Below are 18702 nucleotides of genomic sequence, written 5' to 3' on the forward strand. Positions count from 1 at the left end.
GATGTGCAGACATCTTTGGAAGTTGCAGATTGCAGACCACTGGACAGATGGCTGGTAGAAGGAAAAGAGAGTCACACAGAGGACCTCTTGGCCACCTCAGTAGTAAGATAAGCACTACAAACATTCTGTACCGTACTAATGATGGTTTCACACGCACACCCTTCCCTTTGATTGTTTTTGAATGCAGTGGAAAATGCTTGGGGAAAATGCAGGAAAATTTTTGGACATAGCACAAGAGAGCAATATGGATTTGCCTAGTAGTCTGCTTATTATATACGCATATAAATATATGTGTATCAATATATACTTATGATATATGAGGAACTTTTAAAATATTCATAAGCATGCACATTCTACCTTGAACAATTAGCTAATAAACCGATGATCACTCATTTTATTTTATAATACCAAGATAGAAATAAACAAAAATATTCACAATTTTCGATGCAGGGAAGATTTATCTACAAAGAGTGTTGCTTTGTAGTAGAAATGTTCATAATTTCTCTCAGCACCTTGTACTGCAATGTGTGTGTGTGTGTGTGAGAGAGAGAGAGAGAGAGAGAGAACAATTTCAAATAATTAACAGCTAGGCTTCATTTTATAATGCCACTGGTGTTCAGTTCTTGCTTGAATATTCTAAACTGTAGTCTTGTATAAAGTTCCTGACTCTGCTAAATGGGATGATTGCAGAGGAAAGTGTAAGAGAGCAGCATTTCCTGCCTATAAGCTGCAAAATGGAAAAAGAAAGAAATCTCGTGTACAGACTGACAAATCTGTCAATTTTGGTTCTCAAGGTTTCTATTTTTTGCAGTCTTAACATTCATTCTCCACATTTCTGCAACAATTTGTGATTTTTCTAAAAAAGTCTTCATGTAAATTTGTCACCATTTTAGTGCATTTCTCCTAATAAACATAATGCAGGTTTGACCAATAGACACATTTTGCAAGCAATTTCCCCTAATATAATGCATTTTATATTCTTGTACACATTACTCAGCTAGAGAACTGCATTTCAAAATTCAGAGAAATGCAAATTTTGAAGGATGGCTGTGTTACAGTTGACATACTGTTTAGTAAAGTGTGAATTTGGTAAGTTTGCCCTGAAATGGAAACTGAATCAAATTTCTCCACCATCCCTAATCTCACCACAATTCCATCATGGTGTGTGCAATTCAATGGAAAATAACTGTGTGTGTGTGTTGGGGAGGTAGCTCTGTGCATAGGATTACTCAGTGCTTTTTTTAAAAAAAATTAAAAATGAAGTGCTGGTAAAAAGAGGTGATGGTACTCTGTACCAGTGAGTAGCATCACACACACACACAAAAAGCATGGGGATTACCAACTGATCAGGAACAAAGACCCTGGTCAGGTTTTTGCTTTCTAGCCACTTATCAGACATGCAAGGGGCAAAGCCAAGTTTTCCCCGTCAGCACCCACCCTCATTTTAACCTGTAAAATATAGTTAAATAGTAGGGAAGCCTAAGGAATTAAATATCTGACATCTATTAAAATCGTTGTTTGCTTGTATGTGATTTTAGTGATGTGCTAGTTTATTTTTAATTTTGTAAACTGCTCTGTGAACTTTTAATGAAGAAATAGGAGGACCCAGATAATGGGTTAAAATATGCATATAATATGCTGAAATCATTTACATATGCTTAGATTTGCTTAGAAGATGCTTAAGACTTATTGAACTAGTATATAAAGTTTGCTATAGGTACAAGAGCCAAACAGTAAAACAGGAGTTGTTTGAAATTGCCCCCTTTCAGGGTTGGATTTTAAAAAGACAAGTGTTTCTTTACCCATTTCTCCCCCTCCAGGAAGTCTTGGCATACAGCCAAGATAGTAGATTCCAAATAAACAAGTCTGCATTAGAATGTAAACAATGAAGAAAACAAGAAAAACCTTAATAAGATTTTCTGAATGGCTGGCAATAACCTGGCTGATTCACCTGTGAATTGATATTAATCTCTGAGAACATCTTATGTTTATAAAACAGAAATTTATGAGAACAGAAACATGTTTGTTTGTAAAACTGTCCCATGAGAATGTTTATGACAATAGCGTTCCTGTAAAGGGGCGTATTTTGCCTTCACCCCAATTAGGGAAGACGCGGGAAGGTTCTCGAAGTTAAGGCGTGCCGCCACGTGAGATCGCTCATCCAATCTGGAGGGGTGTGGAGCAGTGGATATAAAGCTGCTCCTTCCCTCACGCACTTTTATAAAGCTGCACCTTCCCTCACGCCTTTTTGCCTTGCTGCACTTACTGCTGGTTTGCGCTTGCAGGGGCTCTTTCGGAGTTCCGTTGGTGATAGTTTCCTTGCTAAAATACCTCGTTTACCCTTCTCTGCTCTTTCCTCCCTTTCCCGTTGCTCTTTATCATTCACTGTTGTTGTTTTGAGCCCTGACGATCAGCTGGGCTGTGGGCCTCCGCCCACGCGCCCGCTGGCTTCTCCCCGGCTCGCCGGCCGTTTTCCCTTGTATTGCCTGCGCTTTACAGCGTTTGTTGCTCGTGAAAAGCCCAGCTTGTTTTTTACTTACGGTGTTTGTGGGTGGTGACGTTCCTGGTTGTTATATTCCCTTGGTTATATATATAAAATTTGATTCCGTTTGTTCTGCCCCCCCTTTTCTTCCGGTTTGTCTTTAAATTGTTAAAGTTGCTTGTGTTTGGGTGCTTTGTTAGTTAGTTTCAGTGATCTTTGGTTCTTAGATAAATATATATTTCGATTGTTTATATATATATATTTATTTATTTGCTATTGTATTATATTCAGTGATAATTTAAAGGCAGTTTTGGTATATTAATACCCTTTAATTCATAGCTTCCACCACCCTTTTTGTTTCCCTTCCCTTACTTTTCCTTTAATTCCCCCCTTTTTCATTTTCTGGGCATTTAAAGTGGTGTGTTGATCCTCTGGATTTCTTGTGCAGTTACTTAATTATATTTATAGCATAATATTGCATAAATTCATAATTATAGCTTAGGTAATTTATTCTTAAGGTATATTGTTAGTTAAAACTCATTTAAAAGTTGTTGTTTGTTCATTTTATTGAGTTTAATAAATACCCTTTATCAAACACCCCCCCACTTCCCTTTCCCTTAAATCCTCCACCCCCCCTTAATTCCAGCTTATAATACTTACCTGAAAATAAAAATAAATAAATAATAATTAATACGTGTAATAATAATAATAGGTTAAGTTAATTGGTGGATTGTAGTTATATTGCACTGTACGTGCACTGTTTTTTAAAAAGAAGAGTTGGTAAATTCATAATTAGGTCACACTTGCATTTGGTATGTTGTATAATTGTTGTTATTTGGTCTTTACAAATATGCCACCCAAGAAAGCTCAGCAGAAAAAAGGGGTGCATGTTGTGAAGCAGACTACAAAGCGCCCGCCAATTCAGCAGGACATGTCTTATGATGATGATGAGGATTTGGGGACCATCCGTGCGTTGGTAGCTAGAGTTGAGGCGCTGGAAAAGGAACGCAGGCAGCCGCTGGATGCTGATGCGGGTACAAGTACCGCTCCGGCAGGTAAGAAATCTGCACGGTTGGCTTCTAAAGTGCCTAAAAATCGTATTCTTGCTGATTTGGTTTCCAGGACTGGTGTTCTTGAAGCTGCAGTACCCATTGAAGAGCCCTTAGCAGCTGGGTCGCCAGCTGCTTTGCCTGCGGTTCCAGATACCATCTCTTCTCCTGCGGTTCCAGTCATACCTGCTGTTGGGCCTCTTCAAGCGCCACTGCTGTTTTCGCCACCGGCGGCCACGGCTCTGCCTGCGGGAGCTTCGGGGTTTGTCGCACCCCCAGTGGTTGCCTCTCCGGCTGCTTATGCAGGTGAGAAAATTGCACAGTCACAAGCTCTTCACACACAGGTTCAGGATTCTATTGCTCCTCCTCGTGACACTCCAATGGCGGGTTCTCAGTTCCCTAGCAATACTACTCACCCGTTAGTGTTTATGGGTGGTGTGTTGGTTCCGCAGCAACCCCAGTTACCTTGGCCGATGGCGGCCGTGACTCCTTGGCAGCCGCCTGTGGCTTCTTCCGCACAATCTCCTGCGTATTTGCCTCTCCCTCAGGGAGTTTATCCACATGGCGATATTTCCCTTCCACTGGGCGACCATTTACTGTTAGCTACTTCTAGCTGTTAGCTAGAATATATTGACCTGTTCACTCTTTTGTTTCATGAAAATGAGATAAAGTCCATGGAAGGTCAGGAACTTAAGGAGCGTGAGGCGGCCATGAAAAGGAAGGTCGATCGATTGTGGCCTAATTGGTTGAGCACCTATACTATCTATATGGGCGTTATGACTCAAGCTTACCCATCGAGGGCTTTGTCCATGATTAAATATCAGGACATTGTTCATCGGGCCTTCCGTGAGTTCTGGGACCACTTGGTTGCATTACGATGGAAATTTTAGACAGAGAGCAGCGTTGGACCCCACCCTTCGTTGGGATATTGAGCACACGGACCTGTGGCTCCGCTCTATGACTCCTGCCAGGCCCACTTTAGGAGACAGAGCTGATAGTGGACATATATTAGGACATGCACAAACTTCCGCCTTCGGCTCAGGCCAAGGCAGGCGGTGGGTTCAATCCCAGCATGTCTGCTTGACATTTAATAGTACAGGCCGTTGCCTCAGACGGCCATGTAAGTTCAGACACGTCTGTGGTTCATGTGGGGGCAACCACCCCAGCTCATCATGCCAGCGAGCGCGTACAGCTCGACAGGGTACAGGGGAACAGCAACAGCCCAAATGAGGGCCTGGCAACAGCAGCGGTACGTTGCAAGGCCAGTAGCCCGATTAAGTTAATTCCTTTGGAAGGGTGGTTGTGGTTTTACCCCAATAGGCAAGCTGCTAGTTTTTTGCTTCATGGTTTCAGGGAAGGCTTCCGTATTCCATTTGAGGGTCCTAGGATAGCTACTTCCTCATCAAATCAGCCCTCTCTCAGCAACATGGCTTCGGTGGTGTTAGCAAAAATTAATAAGGAAATAATTGCTGACCGGATATCTGGCCCTTTCTCTGTTCCACCCTTAAAAAATTTGAGGATATCTCCTATAGGTATTATTCCCAAGAAGCAGCCTGGGGAATATTGTTTAATCCATAATTTGTCATTCCCAAAAGGCGCCTCTGTTAATGATGGGATTTCTCAGTCATACACATCAGTTAGATATACGTCTTTTGATGAGGCAGTGAGAGTAGTTCGCAAAGCCGGTAGGGGAGCTTTAATGGCTAAGTGCGACATAAAATCCGCTTTTCGCCTCCTACCTGTTCACCCTGAGGATGTGGATTGGCTTGGTTGTAAATTTCGGGGTCAGTTTTATGTAGATAGGGCTATGCCAATGGGTTGTTCCGTGTCGTGTGCTGCTTTTGAAGCATTCAGCACATTTCTTGAATGGGCATTGAGGAGGAAAGCCTCTTCATCCTTCTCTGCTCATTATCTGGATGATTTTTTGTTTATTGGGCCAGCTGGGTCTTCACATTGCCTCCATCTGATGCAATCCTTTGCAGCTTTAACTAAAGAACTGGGGGTTCCTTTAGCTCCAGAAAAGTCTGAGGGTCCTACTACTTCTCTAATTTTTTAGGGATCCTGTTGGATACTGTGGCTCAGTCGTCCAGTTTGCCACAAGAAAAGTTGCTTGCCCTTTGGCAACGGCTTTGCGTGGTGCTAGGATTGAAAAAGATTACATTGGCTCAGTTGCAGGAAATTGTGGGTCATTTAGTATTTGCATCAAAAGTTATTTCACCTGGTCGTGCATTCCTCAGGCGTCTTTGTGACGCCATGAAGGGTGTTCGATCTCGCTTCCACTTTGTCAGAATTACTTCTGGGATGAGAGCTGATTTAAAAATGTGGCTTGAGTTTTTGATGGAATTTAACGGCCTCTCTTTCTGGCGGGAGGAATTATTATTGGAAGCTGAATTACAGGTGCATTCCGATGCTGCGGGAGGCCTCGGCTTCGGTGTAATTTTTAGATCCCAGTGGTGCGCTGCAAGATGGCCTGCCAAGTGGCAGGCATCCCGGATCACTTTGTTGGATGTTGGATCGGGCACAAGCAGATGCCCAGGATGTAGAACAGAATAGTGACAGGCTAGATCCCAGTTGAATCACTCAGCCAGACAAGTCATAGGTTTTTAAGAGTCACTTTACTGACATGAAAAGTTTTAGGATACAATTACAAGCTCTTTCTCTACTAACAAACTCCTCGACCCCCACACTCTACAAGTGTCTGCTGGCCCTCTATATAGATAAGGCCAGCTGCAAGAGCCACGGTTGCCTGGTAACATGTCCTTGGGATGGCTCGAGCTCTGCCAACTTTTTGCTTCTACTCCATGTAGCTCACTTGTGGAAATTTAACCTCTGCTTCTTCGGTTTAATAGCCAACAAGCCCCCACCTTAAATTTCCACATTCTGCCAGTTACATTTCTTTTCCATTTACATGTGTTACATGCTACATGTCATATATACATTTGCATCATTTGGTTTTACAGCCATTTCATTTCATTTCATTAGAATCTTAGCATCACTTTTATTACATACATTTCTGCATTTTTCTCATGAAATTTCACACTTTTGCTGTCATACCTAATTGATTTATCAGTTTTATGAACTTGTCTTCACTTAGTGGTTTTGTCATAACGTCAGCCAGCATATCAGCAGTGTTACAATAAGTTAATTCCACAAACCCTTGTTTAATCATTTCTCTGACATGGTGATATTTGATGCTGATATGCTTGGTTCTCTTGGTGTGTGCTTCTGACTGAGCTAGCTTAATGCAGGTCTGATTGTCCTCATATATTTTGATTGGTTTGTCTATGCCTTTTCCAATTTCAAACAGTAGATGGTCAAACCAGGTAAGTTCATTACAAACCAGAGACAACGCTATATATTCAGCTTCTGAACTCGATGTTGCCACTATAGTTTGCCTCTTGCTGCACCAATCAATCACTGAATCATATAATAGAATGACAACACCAGTAGTAGACTTGCGGCTACTGGGATCGCCAGCATGATCTGCATCTACATAGTAGCACATACTCCCGTGTTTACTGCTGGATAACACTAGACCTTTACTGCTAGTACCTTGCAAATACCTCAGGACTCGTTTTATTCCTTGCCAATCTGCCTCAGTAGGCTGTTCCACTTTTTGACTTAAAATGCTGACAGCATTACAAATGTCAGGTCTTGTTACCTTAACAAGATATTGCAACTGTCCTATGATGTGTCTGTACCTAGCAGGGTTTTCACAAGCTGTCTCTGTGTTTTCTTGTTGAAATGATGTTGTCATGGGAGTCCCTACTGCCTTACATTCAGACATCCCACATTCTGCTAGTATTTGTTTTATCTTTCCTTCCTGTTTTAACATGAAACTCCCGTCTGCACCTCGTATGACATCTGTACCTAAATAATGACTTACAGGTCCCAAACTTTTCATTACCACATGTTGTTTCAGACTATTATGGAACTCTCTTTTGTCTGCCTCCCTGTGGAAAATATACAGGATGTCATCCACATAAACTAGGCAGTATGTGAGCCCCCCCCCTTTGTTTCTTTCACATACACACACGGGTCTGCCACACAACGCTTGAAATTCATTGACTGCAGAACATCGTCTAGTTTTTCGTTCCAACAGCGTGCACTCTGGCGCAGACCATAAAGGGATTTCTGTAACTTGCAAACTAGACCTGGCTGTGTTTCACATCCGGGAGGCTGTTCCATATAGATTTCTTCTTTTAACTCCCCATGTAAAAACGCTGTGCCGATGTCATAGTGGCTTACTTGCATGTTTTCTATGGCAGCTATTTTTAGCAAAGCCCTGATTGACTCATGTTTCACCACGGGAGCGAAAACTGCCTCGTAGTCCATCCCGAATTGCGGTGTAAAGCCCTTAGCTACTAGGCGTGCCTTATACCTTTGTATCTGTCCTGTACTTGACCGCTTACGTTTAAATATCCACTTACACCCTATAGCTTTCTTCCCTGGGGGCAGAGGTACTAGCGTCCATGTGCCATTTTTTCGCATTGCTTCCAGCTCCTCTTTCATAGCTGCATGCCATTCATTCTGTTCGGCTATGGGTAATTGTTTTATATCCCCGAGGCTTGAGGGCTCTTTTTCCTGCTCTGTTTTATTAGCCACAACATCAGTATCAATCACTGGCGTCTGTGCTTTCACTGACTGCGTTAGGTTAATCCCTATTGAACCTCTATGTGTCCTGTCTGTGTCTTTACTGAGGACTCTCAGCTGCATATAGAACAGTGACTTCTTTACTATCCCTTTCATGAATATTTTTTCTCCTCTCATAATATGAACTGAACCTCTTTTGAACATCACATTGAATCCCATTTCATTGAGTTTTGACACAGCCATAATGTTGCATTCAATGTCAGGAATAAACAGCACATCTGTCGTAATCGTATTAAAACCTGCTAATTTCACTGTACCCCTACTTTTGATCAGTTTCTTAGATCCATCAGCCATTATCACATAATCCTCTACGTCACAATATGTATGAAACATTGATTTATCTTTGATTATGCTATTTGTAGCCCCACTGTCAAGAGCCCATAAATCATCACATTTATTTCCCTTCTCATTGTTAACACATTGCTTTTTCTTACTAGCATATATCACCTGTACACATGGTTTTCTTCCTCTTTCTCTTCTTCTTGCTTCACAATTCTTTTGAAGATGTTGCCTGGAACCACAAAAATAACATGCTTTTTGTCCATACAGTCTCTCTTGTTCAGCTCTGTTGTTCAGCTTTCCCATGTTGTGTTTAGACTCAGTCCTTTCCTGCTTTGCCATTTCTTGCCTTCTTTGATACTCTTGTAAAAGTTTTCCCTCTATATAATCCATATTGAGATTTGCATCGTCCATTGCTTCCACAGAACTCACCAGAGCATCATAATTTGAATCCAGACTTGATAACACGATATAGACTTTTTGCATTTGAGAATGTTCCATGTCACGTTCTGTCAACTCAGCAAATAGTCTATTCATCTCCAATAAGTGCTGTGACATGGTTGTATCTCCAGATAAGCGCATCTGATATAATCATCTGGCAAGATAAATTTTACTACTAGCAGTCTTTTTCACATGAATATTTTTCAAAGTTTCCCAGGTTTCCTTTGCTGTTACTGCATCACGCACATGCAGTAGTTGAGAATCATCAATAGCAAGAACAATTAACGCCTTTGCCCTTTGATCCAGCCTTCTCCAAGCTGCTGGTATTGGCACCATGGCGGGTGGGTCATCTGCGATGGCTTGCCAAACGCCTTCTTTCACTAGAAAAGCCTGCATTCTCTGTTTCCAACTGCCATAATTTTTACCTGTCAGCCTTTCCAAGGGAATCCCGGCCGATAACGTAACAGACATACTTTCACTTTACACAGTTCCCCGCCTTTGTAATTAGAGCTTCTCACCTCCGTCCTTCAGTCAGTTATTCCCACGGCCCTCTCACAGCTTTCAGCTCAGCTTTCGGTTTCGCCGTCTCTTCACACGCCTGTCCTCTTTACTTCTCTTTTGTCTTTTCTTCGGACATCCGTCTGCGCATCGAAACCATCCTCTGCTACCACTTGTTGGATGTTGGATCGGGCACAAGCAGATGCCCAGGATGTAGAACAGAATAGTGACAGGCTAGATCCCAGTTGAATCACTCAGCCAGACAAGTCATAGGTTTTTAAGAGTCACTTTACTGACATGAAAAGTTTTAGGATACAATTACAAGCTCTTTCTCTACTAACAAACTCCTCGACCCCCACACTCTACAAGTGTCTGCTGGCCCTCTATATAGATAAGGCCAGCTGCAAGAGCCACGGTTGCCTGGTAACATGTCCTTGGGATGGCTCGAGCTCTGCCAACTTTTTGCTTCTACTCCACGTAGCTCACTTGTGGAAATTTAACCTCTGCTTCTTCGGTTTAATAGCCAACACACTTCTGATTTGACATTTTTGGAATTTTTTCCAATAGTAGTAGCGGTTTATATCTGGCCGTTTGTATTTCAAAATCATACAGTGCGTTTCTGGTGTGACAATTTGTCCACAGTTAGCGTTATCAATGCTCAGACTTCCAAGTCGCTGCGTGTTATGCGCTTGGTGTGAGCCTTTGTCTTGCAATGCTTGCGTTTCAATATTTTATTCATAGCCAAGCATGTTCCAGGTTTACAGAATTGCGTTGCTGATGCTCTTTCCCGCTTACAGATGGCGCGCTTTTGGGAGCTTGCACCTGGAGCGGAACTGGATCCAGTCCCAGTCCCACCGTTCCTGTGGAACCTTGGCAATTAGAAGTCGGGGCCGCTATTGCAGCCGCCCTTGCTCCCAGTACTCAAAAAGCGTATGAGCGTTCTGTTGCGAAGGTTCAGTGTTTTCGCACCATTTCTGAATTGCCTATGGCGTGGCCTATTCCTGTTTTGCATTTATTGCAGTTTATGCTATATTTAAAAGGGCACAACAATTCTGTTTCTACTATCACTGGGCAACTTTCAGCGCTGGCCTTTATCTCTAAGGCGCGGGGACTGCCGGATCATTCTGTAGATTTTAGGGTCAGAAAGGTCCTTGAGGGTTGGTCGCGTTCCGCTCCCAGGCCTACTGACCGGAGGAGGCCAATCACACCCGATGTCCTTCTCCAGATCCTGGCAATGTTTTGTTCTTTATGCTCATCTCAGTATGAGTCGCACATTTTCGCCGCAGTAACTCTGACGATGTTCTGTGGTGCTTTTTGCCCTAGTGAAGTATTGGTCCCCTCTAAGCGCGATGTTGCCTACAGGGCCTTATGCTTTTGTGTTTGCACGCTAGGTGCTGATATTGTGAGGGTTTCCCTACGAGTCTCTAAGACGGATCAAAAGGGCCATGGCAGTATTGTGTCTTTGTGCACTTGCCAGGTCCCTGAATTATGCCCTGTGTCTGCAATGCGGAAATTCTTGTCTGTTCGGCCAGCATGCCAGCGTTATCTGTTCATACATGCGGATGGTACAGCCCTGACTCAATTTCAATTTTGGGCCGTTGTTCGGCGGGCCTTGTTGGCCAGTGGTCACGCTGCTGAAGTCTATGGGCTACATTCATTTCGGATTGGTGTGGCCACGGCCGCGGCCCTCGGGGGCTTAAGTGTTAGCGATATCCAGGTGATTGGCAGGTGGCGTTCCGATGCATTTAAGTCTTATGTCAGGTTTTAACTATAATGCACTGTGTTTTTGTTTCCATTAGGTTTGTTGAGCCTTTCAGTCCCCGTGAGGATCGTACTGTGTGGCCACTCTATCTTGTTTTGGGCGCACCGGCGTGCCTCTTCGTCGATACCTGGAACACAGCTGCAGCTTTCGGCCATAGCTACGGTTCGATGGGAAGCCTGCAGGGGCATGTTATGGGATGCGCTGTTGCCATCAGTTTGCCAGATTATGTCTTCGGCGGATCGGCCTCATGTATTGTTGATTCATTTGGGGGGAAATGACTTGGTGCAGCGTCCAGGGATGGACCTGCTTATCAAGGTCACTCGAGATCTCACGTGGCTTATTCGTTCATTTCCCAACCTCCTTCTGGTTTGGTCGGATATGTTAGTTAGGAGGGTGTGGAGGGGTGCTTTTCATCCTAATAGGATCGACAGATCCAGGAAATGGGTGAATAGAAAAGTCAGGGCTCTGGTCGTATCTCTTGGAGGGGCATATATTCCTCATTATAGGATTAGGTTCCATGTCCCACAATTGTTTCGGGATGATGGGGTCCATCTTTCTGAACAGGGGTGTGATTTGTTTTTAGAGGATTTGATGCTGGGATTAAGGGGTTTGTTCAATTCTTTGGGTTGAGTGGACCAAGCTTTAGCTGATCCACTCTTGTGGCATAGAATTCGGGCAGGTGAGGTATTCGGGAGATAAATTGAGGTGTTTAAGGCATTCTCGAAAAGGGGCACTGCTTAGGGAACCATCAGAGCTTCATGTCTGGGGGGGATCTGGGTAGTATCCTTGTGGAACCGGCTTGCGCATCATGGTGAACGCTTGTATGGCGGGGCCATGGTGTGGAGGTTGGAACCACATAACTGGCTCTAAGAGCAAGGAGGGAGGAATGCACCCATGTCCTTGACTCTGGAGTTACAGACTGAGGAGAGTTGTTGCCTTTAGAAGCTGAGGGTATAATCCCTCATAGTTAGGCATAGCCTCACCTGCCCGAAGTATTTTAATCTGATAATTGGCTGTATTGCATTTGATCTAGTATGTTATATTTAATAAATATAACATTATTCCAGTCTTGTGTCACGAGTCTTCCTTGGTGTGGGGGCAAATCTGTTGGAATGAATTCATGAGAAAAGACCATGGGAACATGCCTCCCTATAGAAAAGAGAATGTATAAAAAAGCCAGGTTTTATAGCACACATTACCCCTCAGCTCTGCTGGAGTGGGGGGGGGGGTCAATGAAAGCAGGAGAACCATTCATCCATTCCCTCCATGACATCTGATGGGTGATGTATCATGACATGTATTTTTATGTCCTTTGTATTTGGTTCTGTGATATGGCTTAGGTTTTAACTCAGTCCTTCAACTATTGTAACTTCTTTTAATTAAGATGTGCCTTCCGAGTTTTATATTTTGATGTTAAATGGATATCCAGCAATTTCTTTTGTGCAGATATAGATATTTCAATTTGTCTGTTTTCTGTTTCTGTAATGAGGGATAAGGCCACCTAGAATGCATTTTATTAGTTGTAGTATGCAAGATATGAATAAATAGTATATATTATAAAGAGAAAGGTCCGGTTCGGAATAAACCTCCCCCCTGGGATAAAAACCAAAGAAATGATGAAATTTTAAAAGGGGTAGGCCTAGAAGTAGGCATTGTGAGAGCAGGGGCACAGGATATAAATTCAGAAGAGCAAAATTACCACAGGCCAAACCACAAGTGCCAAAGACACTTGAAGAGAGACACTGCTTACAAGTGCCTGTACGCTAATGCTAGGAGCCTCCGAACCAAGATGGGAGAACTGGAGTGCTTGGTCTTAGAGGAGAGCATTGATATAGTGAGCATAACGGAGACCTGGTGGAATGGAGAAAACCAGTGGGATACGGTTATCCCTGGATATAAACTATATCGGAAGGACAGGGAAGGACGTATTGGTGGAGGAGTCGCTCTATACGTGAAAGAAGGCATTGAATCCAGCAAGCTCGAAACCCCAAAAGAGGCAGACTCCTCCACAGAATCGTTGTGGGTGGTGATACCGTGCCCCAGGAGGGACTTAATACTAGGAACGATCTATCGTCCCCCTGATCAAAATGCTCAGGGAGACCTTGAGATGAGATATAAAATTGAGGAAGCATCCAAACTAGGAAATGTGGTAGTAATGGGTGACTTCAACTACCCGGACATAGACTGGCTGCATATGTGTTCCAGTCATGACAAAGAAGCAAAGTTTCTAGATATTCTAAATGACTATTCCCTAGATCAGTTGGTCATGGAACCGACCAGAGGGACGGCAACCCTGGACTTAATCCTCAGTGGGGACCGGGACCTGGTGCAAGATGTAAGTGTTGTTGAACCGATTGGGAGCAGTGACCACAGTGCTATTAAATTAAACATACATGTAACTGGCCAATTGCCAAGAAAATCCAACACGGTCACATTTGACTTCAAAAGAGGAAACTTCACAAAAATGAGGGGATTGGTAAAAAGAAAGCTGAAAAACAAAGTCCAGAGGGTCACATCACTCGAAAATGTTTGGAAGTTGTTTAAAAACACTATATTAGAAGCTCAACTGGAGTGCATACCGCAGATCAGAAAAGGTACCGCCAGGGCCAAGAAGATGCCAGCATGGTTAACGAGCAAAGTCAAGGAAGCTCTTAGAGGCAAAAAGTCTTCCTTCAGAAAATGGAAGTCTTGTCCGAATGAAGAAAATAAAAAAGAACACAAACTCTGGCAAAAGAAATGCAAGAAGACAATAAGGGATGCTAAAAAAGAATTTGAGGAGCACATTGCTAAGAACATAAAAACCAACAACAAAAAATTCTATAAATACATTCAAAGCAGGAGACCATCTAGGGAGACAATTGGACCCTTGGATGATAAGGAAGTCAAAGGTGTACTAAAGAACGATAAGGAGATTGCAGAGAAGCTAAATGAATTCTTTGCATCTGTCTTCACAGTGGAAGATATAGGGCAGATCCCTGAACCTGAACAAACATTTGCAGGAAGGGATTCTGAGGAACTAAGACAAATAGTGGTAACGAGAGAGGAAGTTCTAAGCTTAATGGACAATATAAAAACTGACAAATCACCGGGCCCAGATGGCATCCACCCGAGAGTTCTCAAAGAACTCAAAGGTGAAATTGCTGATCTGCTAACTAAAATATGTAACTTGTCCCTCGGGTCCTCCTCCGTGCCTGAGGATTGGAAAGTGGCAAATGTAACGCCAATCTTCAAAAAGGGATCCAGAAGGGATCCCAGAAATTACAGGCCAGTTAGCTTAACTTCTGTCCCTGGAAAACTGGTAGAAAGTATTATTAAAGCTAGATTAACTAAGCACATAGAAGAACAAGCCTTGCTGAAGCAGAGCCAGCATGGCTTCTGCAAGGGAAAGTCCTGTCTCAGTAACCTATTCGAATTCTTTGAGAGTGTCAACAAGCATATAGATAGAGGTGATCCAGTGGACATAGTGTACTTAGACTTTCAAAAAGCGTTTGACAAGGTACCTCACCAAAGGCTTCTGAGGAAGCTTAGCAGTCATGGAATAAGGGGAGAGGTCCTCTTGTGGATAAGGAATTGGTTAAGAAGCAGAAAGCAGAGAGTAGGAATAAACGGACAGTTCTCCCAATGGAGGGCTGTAGAAAGTGGAGTCCCTCAAGGATCGGTATTGGGACCTGTACTTTTCAACTTGTTCATTAATGACCTAGAATTAGGAGTGAGCATTGAGGTGGCCAAGTTTGCTGACGACACTAAATTGTTCAGGGTTGTTAAAACAAAAAGGGATTGCGAAGAGCTCCAAAAAGACCTCTCCAAACTGAGTGAATGGGCGGAAAAATGGCAAATGCAATTCAATATAAACAAGTGTAAAATAACGCATATTGGAGCAAAAAATCTGAATTTCACATATACGCTCATGGGGTCTGAACTGGCGGTGACCGACCAGGAGAGAGACCTCGGGGTTGTAGTGGACAGCACGATGAAAATGTCGACCCAGTGTGCGGCAGCTGTGAAAAAGGCAAATTCCATGCTAGCAATAATTAGGAAAGTTATTGAAAATAAAACAGCCGATATCATAATGCCATTGTATAAATCTATGGTGCGGCCACATTTGGAATACTGTGTACAGTTCTGGTCGCCTCATCTCAAAAAGGATATTCTAGAGTTGGAAAAGGTTCAGAAGAGGGCAACCAGAATGATCAAGGGGATGGAGCGACTCCCTTACGAGGAAAGGTTGCAGCATTTGGGGCTTTTTAGTTTAGAGAAAAGGCGGGTCAGAGGAGACATGATAGAAGTGTATAAAATTATGCATGGCATTGAGAAAGTGGATAGAGAAAAGTTCTTCTCCCTCTCTCATAATACTAGAACTCGTGGACATTCAAAGAAGCTGAATGTTGGAAGATTCAGGACAGACAAAAGGAAGTACTTCTTTACTCAGCGCATAGTTAAACTATGGAATTTGCTCCCACAAGATGCAGTAATGGCCACCAGCTTGGATGGCTTTAAAAGAAGATTAGACAAATTCATGGAGGACAGGGCTATCAATGGCTTCTAGCCATGATGGCTGTGCTCTGCCACTCTAGTTAGAGGCAGCATGCTTCTGAAAACCAGTTGCCGGAAGCCTCAGGAGGGGAGAGTGTTCTTGCACTCGGGTCCCGCTTGCGGGCTTCCCCCAGGCACCTGGTTGGCCACTGTGAGAACAGGATGCTGGACTAGATGGGCCACTGGCCTGATCCAGCAGGCTCTTCTTATGTTCTTATGTTCTTATTGTTCTGCTGTCTGAAGTTAGACTCCCAAAATTTCTGGTACCTTCCAAGACTCAAGAATTCTTGAGTGTGGTCTCCTCTATTCTACTCTCCGCTTACACTAGATGACTGCTATTGATAATCTGGGAGCTTAGGTGATGGAACGTTTGACATACTAGGACTCTGTGTAGATATGGGGGAAGGGAAAAAGCAAAAACGCTCGACCCTGTGCATATAGTGGCAAGGGGGTAGTCTTGCCGGTAACAGATAGCATATTCTGTATATAAAAATATGTAGAATAACACCACAGATTGTTTTAACTATCTTCAAAAATAGTCAAATTCCACAACAGGAATATGAGCTTAACCTGTACAAATAGTGTGGAAAACTGAATAAACTGATCAATCATTACTGGTTGGTTTACATTTGTTTTGTTCCTGGAAGAAATGCAAGTTTGCAATGGTTTTTTAGCATAGCTAATGTGATTTTGCTGAGGCCTGGGGGTTTCTATTGTGTATTACATGTGTAAATCAATACCCTGAATAAACAGTAATTGGAGAGGGAGAGAGAGAAAAAAACTCCATACTGTTTTGTTTTTACTACTATTTTTAGTCACAGAAAAGTGCAATGTGAGTGTATCCCTAATCAAAGAAAACATTATTCTCTTGAATCTACCAAGCATCTAGGGGGTGACAAAAATGTTGCAGAAATGAAGATATCCTTGCGTAAAATATATGTGTGTGTGTGTAACTGTAGAGCCCTAAACAAAAAATGCTGCTTAAGGGGTCTAGCTTGGGAGACTTTGAAGGGAAAAATGGGGCCTGTATTTATTTATTCTTAAGTGTATAACCTATCTTTCTTCTCAAGGTGCATGCCGCCCCCTACACCACCACTGATTTTATCATCACAACAATCCTGTGATGTGGTTTAGGCAGAGGGATAGTGTCTGGCCTAAGGTCACCTTCTGAGCTTCATCGCTCTGTGTGAGTATGAACCTAAGCCTCTCCAGTCCCAGTCAAACACTCTACCCACTGCATCACACCGATTCAGCATCACCACCATATTAGGGGGGAAAGCAGTGGAAGTTATGGCCCAGTTCAGACCCATTCCCAGGAAGTATGTAGAAGGAGCATTCCTCCTCCTCTGTAATACACAGGTAATAAGTATTAATTTCATTTGTACGCCTCGCCTCCTACAAGGAACTCAGGACAGCCTGCAAAGTATCCCTTCTTTATCCTCACATCAATACTACAATGAGTGAGGTCAACCATCAATGTGGCATGCTCCAGATGTTTTGGGCCACAGCTCCCATCAGCCCCAGCTATGTGGCCATGCTGCCTGGGCCTGGTGGAAGTTGTAGTTCAAAACACCTAGAGGGAACCAGGCTGGCCAAGGCTGGATTAGGTTGAGAGAGGGTAGAATGGGTCATCTGGTAACCTTTGGAGCTGAGCAGGGATTTGAAGTCAGATTTACCTGCTCTACCTCTAAGTACCACTGCACACCGGCTCTCGCTGTATATGATGCAGTTGTTTGACTGGTTGATTGGTCAGATGGAAGATTTTAACCTGAAATAAAAGTGATTTTTATTTATTATTTAACATAATTTGTATACCACTTAATTATAAATAAAACCTCCAATCAGTTTACAAAGAATAAAAAAATTACACTAAAACTGTTAATAAAAGTTAAAAACAAGGTGTTTTTTTAAAAGAAATCAAAATGTAAATAAAACCAGCAGATTAGAAATATACATTATAAACTAAAGTTACTGATTAAAATAGATGTCAGTGTCAGTTACATGTCTACGTAAGCTTGCCTAAACAAAAAAGTTTTAACAGGCACCAGTAGGCAGGGAGTCCCAGAGTGCGGGAACTGCCACACTAAAAGATTGATTGCTTACAATTACTGAACAAACATTACATAGTCCCACTTCCACAGACCAAAGTGGTTAAGTGGGCATATGTAAGGTAAGGTGACCCTGACTGATTGGTCTATGATACAGTTGGTCCATGTGCCTACCCTAACAACATCCTGACGATGAAGGGGAAGGAGCCAGCTTACATAGGATAACTAGACTAGAGGTAGTCATTGTGGCACCTTTCAGATGTTGTTCCAGTACAACTGCTACCATCTCTGATAGGAATTGAAGTCCAACAACATTTGGAGGGCACTATGTTGGCTTCCCCTGTCCTAGACGTTACTGCTCCATTTTGTCTCTTTTCATTGCTTTTGCCTGAAGTGTGCTTTCAAAATTAATTGCCACAGCTATGCTAAACATGATGTCTGCTATATGGTGTGCATTTATATATATTTTTATTCTCAGTCTTTCAAGGAACCTATGGATTCTGAAAGAACACAGAAAGGTGCAGACATGCCATAGCACTCATTTATTATTTTCAGTGGAGAATAATCTTCATTTACTGCTTTGCTTGAAAGAGGACAGAATATTGTATAACTTCTAATCTTCCCATCCGGCATGTTCTTAACTCTAAGAACTATTTTTTTCTGAATACCAGTTGCTGGAAATGGGGGGGGGGGGGAGAGACAGTGCTCTTGCACTCAAGTCCTGCTAGCAGGTTGCCCATTGTGAGAACAGGATGCTGGACTAGGTGAGCCATTGGCCTGATCCAGCAGGCTGTTCTTATGTTCATATGTTTATGAAACTGTAACTTTAAGAACTTGCTCTTGAGCTTGCTTTCCTCTCTTCCCTCCCATTCTTCTTTCCTCATCTATCATGTCTTTTTAGATTGTGACCCTGAGTGCAGGGACTGTGTTAGAACTGGTTTGTGTAAGCCACTCTGG

At 42.8% G+C, this 18702-nt stretch overlaps 1 protein-coding gene across 1 annotated transcript; it reads left to right on the forward strand.

The window, feature by feature from the left end:
• Nucleotides 1-3413: 3413 nt before the first annotated feature.
• Nucleotides 3414-18280, forward strand: LOC133376746 (uncharacterized). Its single transcript, XM_061609486.1, has 3 exons — nucleotides 3414-3837; nucleotides 11202-11413; nucleotides 18224-18280. The coding sequence occupies exons 1-3, from the start codon at nucleotides 3414-3416 to the stop codon at nucleotides 18278-18280; spliced, it is 693 nt and encodes a 230-aa protein (XP_061465470.1).
• The last annotated feature ends 422 nt before the right edge of the window (nucleotides 18281-18702 follow it).

Source organism: Rhineura floridana, chromosome 1, assembly GCF_030035675.1.
Source record: "Rhineura floridana isolate rRhiFlo1 chromosome 1, rRhiFlo1.hap2, whole genome shotgun sequence".
Lineage (NCBI taxonomy): Eukaryota > Metazoa > Chordata > Lepidosauria > Squamata > Rhineuridae > Rhineura > Rhineura floridana.

Coding starts and splice junctions, on each gene's coding strand:
- LOC133376746 (XM_061609486.1), top strand. CDS start 3,414: ATGTCTTATGATGATGATGAGGATTTGGGGACCATCCGTGCGTTGGTA. Junction 3,838..11,201: donor CTCTCCGGCTGCTTATGCAG/GTGAGAAAATTG, acceptor TGTTTCCATTAG/GTTTGTTGAGCCTTTCAGTC. Junction 11,414..18,223: donor CTTCGGCGGATCGGCCTCAT/GTATTGTTGATT, acceptor TTTTATTCTCAG/TCTTTCAAGGAACCTATGGA.